This window comes from Etheostoma spectabile, chromosome 12, assembly GCF_008692095.1.
Source record: "Etheostoma spectabile isolate EspeVRDwgs_2016 chromosome 12, UIUC_Espe_1.0, whole genome shotgun sequence".
Lineage (NCBI taxonomy): Eukaryota > Metazoa > Chordata > Actinopteri > Perciformes > Percidae > Etheostoma > Etheostoma spectabile.
In genome coordinates, this window is record NC_045744.1 from 3,642,371 (window position 1) to 3,643,091 (window position 721).

Genomic DNA, 721 nt, shown 5'->3' on the forward strand with positions numbered 1-721 from the left:
TTTTTTCGTGCTCGTTAACAGGCGGGCCGCTGCATTTTGGACAAGTTGGAGACTTGGTCTCATAACGTCCCTGGAAGAAAAGACAGGAGCCCTCGGATGTAAAACGCTGCCGCTCGTAGACAAGGAGAGCTGAAGAAGTCAAAGTCATACTATTTTTCTTTTTATTCATCAAAAAGCATGGAGCAAATGTACATGTTGTTATCGAGGTATAGTTACCTGACAGGAAAGTTGTGCTCAGGATCAATCCTCTCTAGAAGGCTGCGCACCTGTTGGTTCAGAAATAAAAATTTTAATATCGAATGTAGGGCTGAAGGATTCATTAAAAAAAAATGTATCGACACCAAAAGTCTGAAGCTGTTATCGACGTATTTTTCCCATGGCGGTAATTTCCCGTTGACAGGCCTACTTTCTCCTTAACCCTTGTGTTGTCCTCCCGGGTTAAAAAACGGACAAATAATTGACATTTTCGTCCCTTTTTCACTAAATCCACCTTCATAGCACTAGTTTTACAGTACTTTTTGGAAATACATGGTCAATAACCTTCATTTGTATAGAATATTTGAGTTAAAAAAGCAGAAATTGTGAATATTTTTGATTGATAGTAAAGATCAGAGGAACGTACAGATGGGTTTAGTCAGGAAGGAAAGTGATCTATTATAATTGCAAAAAGCGTTGTAAGGAATCCATTTTTGTGGTCATTTGGTTAAAAAGAAACCCATAT

At 38.3% G+C, this 721-nt stretch overlaps 1 protein-coding gene across 5 annotated transcripts in view; it reads right to left on the reverse strand.

The window, feature by feature from the left end:
* The window catches only part of mau2 (MAU2 sister chromatid cohesion factor), a 19,970-nt gene that overhangs the window by 16,871 nt on the left and 2,378 nt on the right, over nt 1-721 (reverse strand). For all 5 annotated transcript variants that reach the window (XR_004334448.1, XR_004334450.1, XR_004334449.1 and 2 more), the window contains one exon: nt 217-266. Coding sequence is in view for 1 of the 5 variants with exons in the window: in XM_032532192.1 (XP_032388083.1) it covers nt 217-266 (50 nt within the window). In the remaining 4 variants the exon portion in view is untranslated. The remainder of the gene's footprint in view (nt 1-216; nt 267-721) is intronic.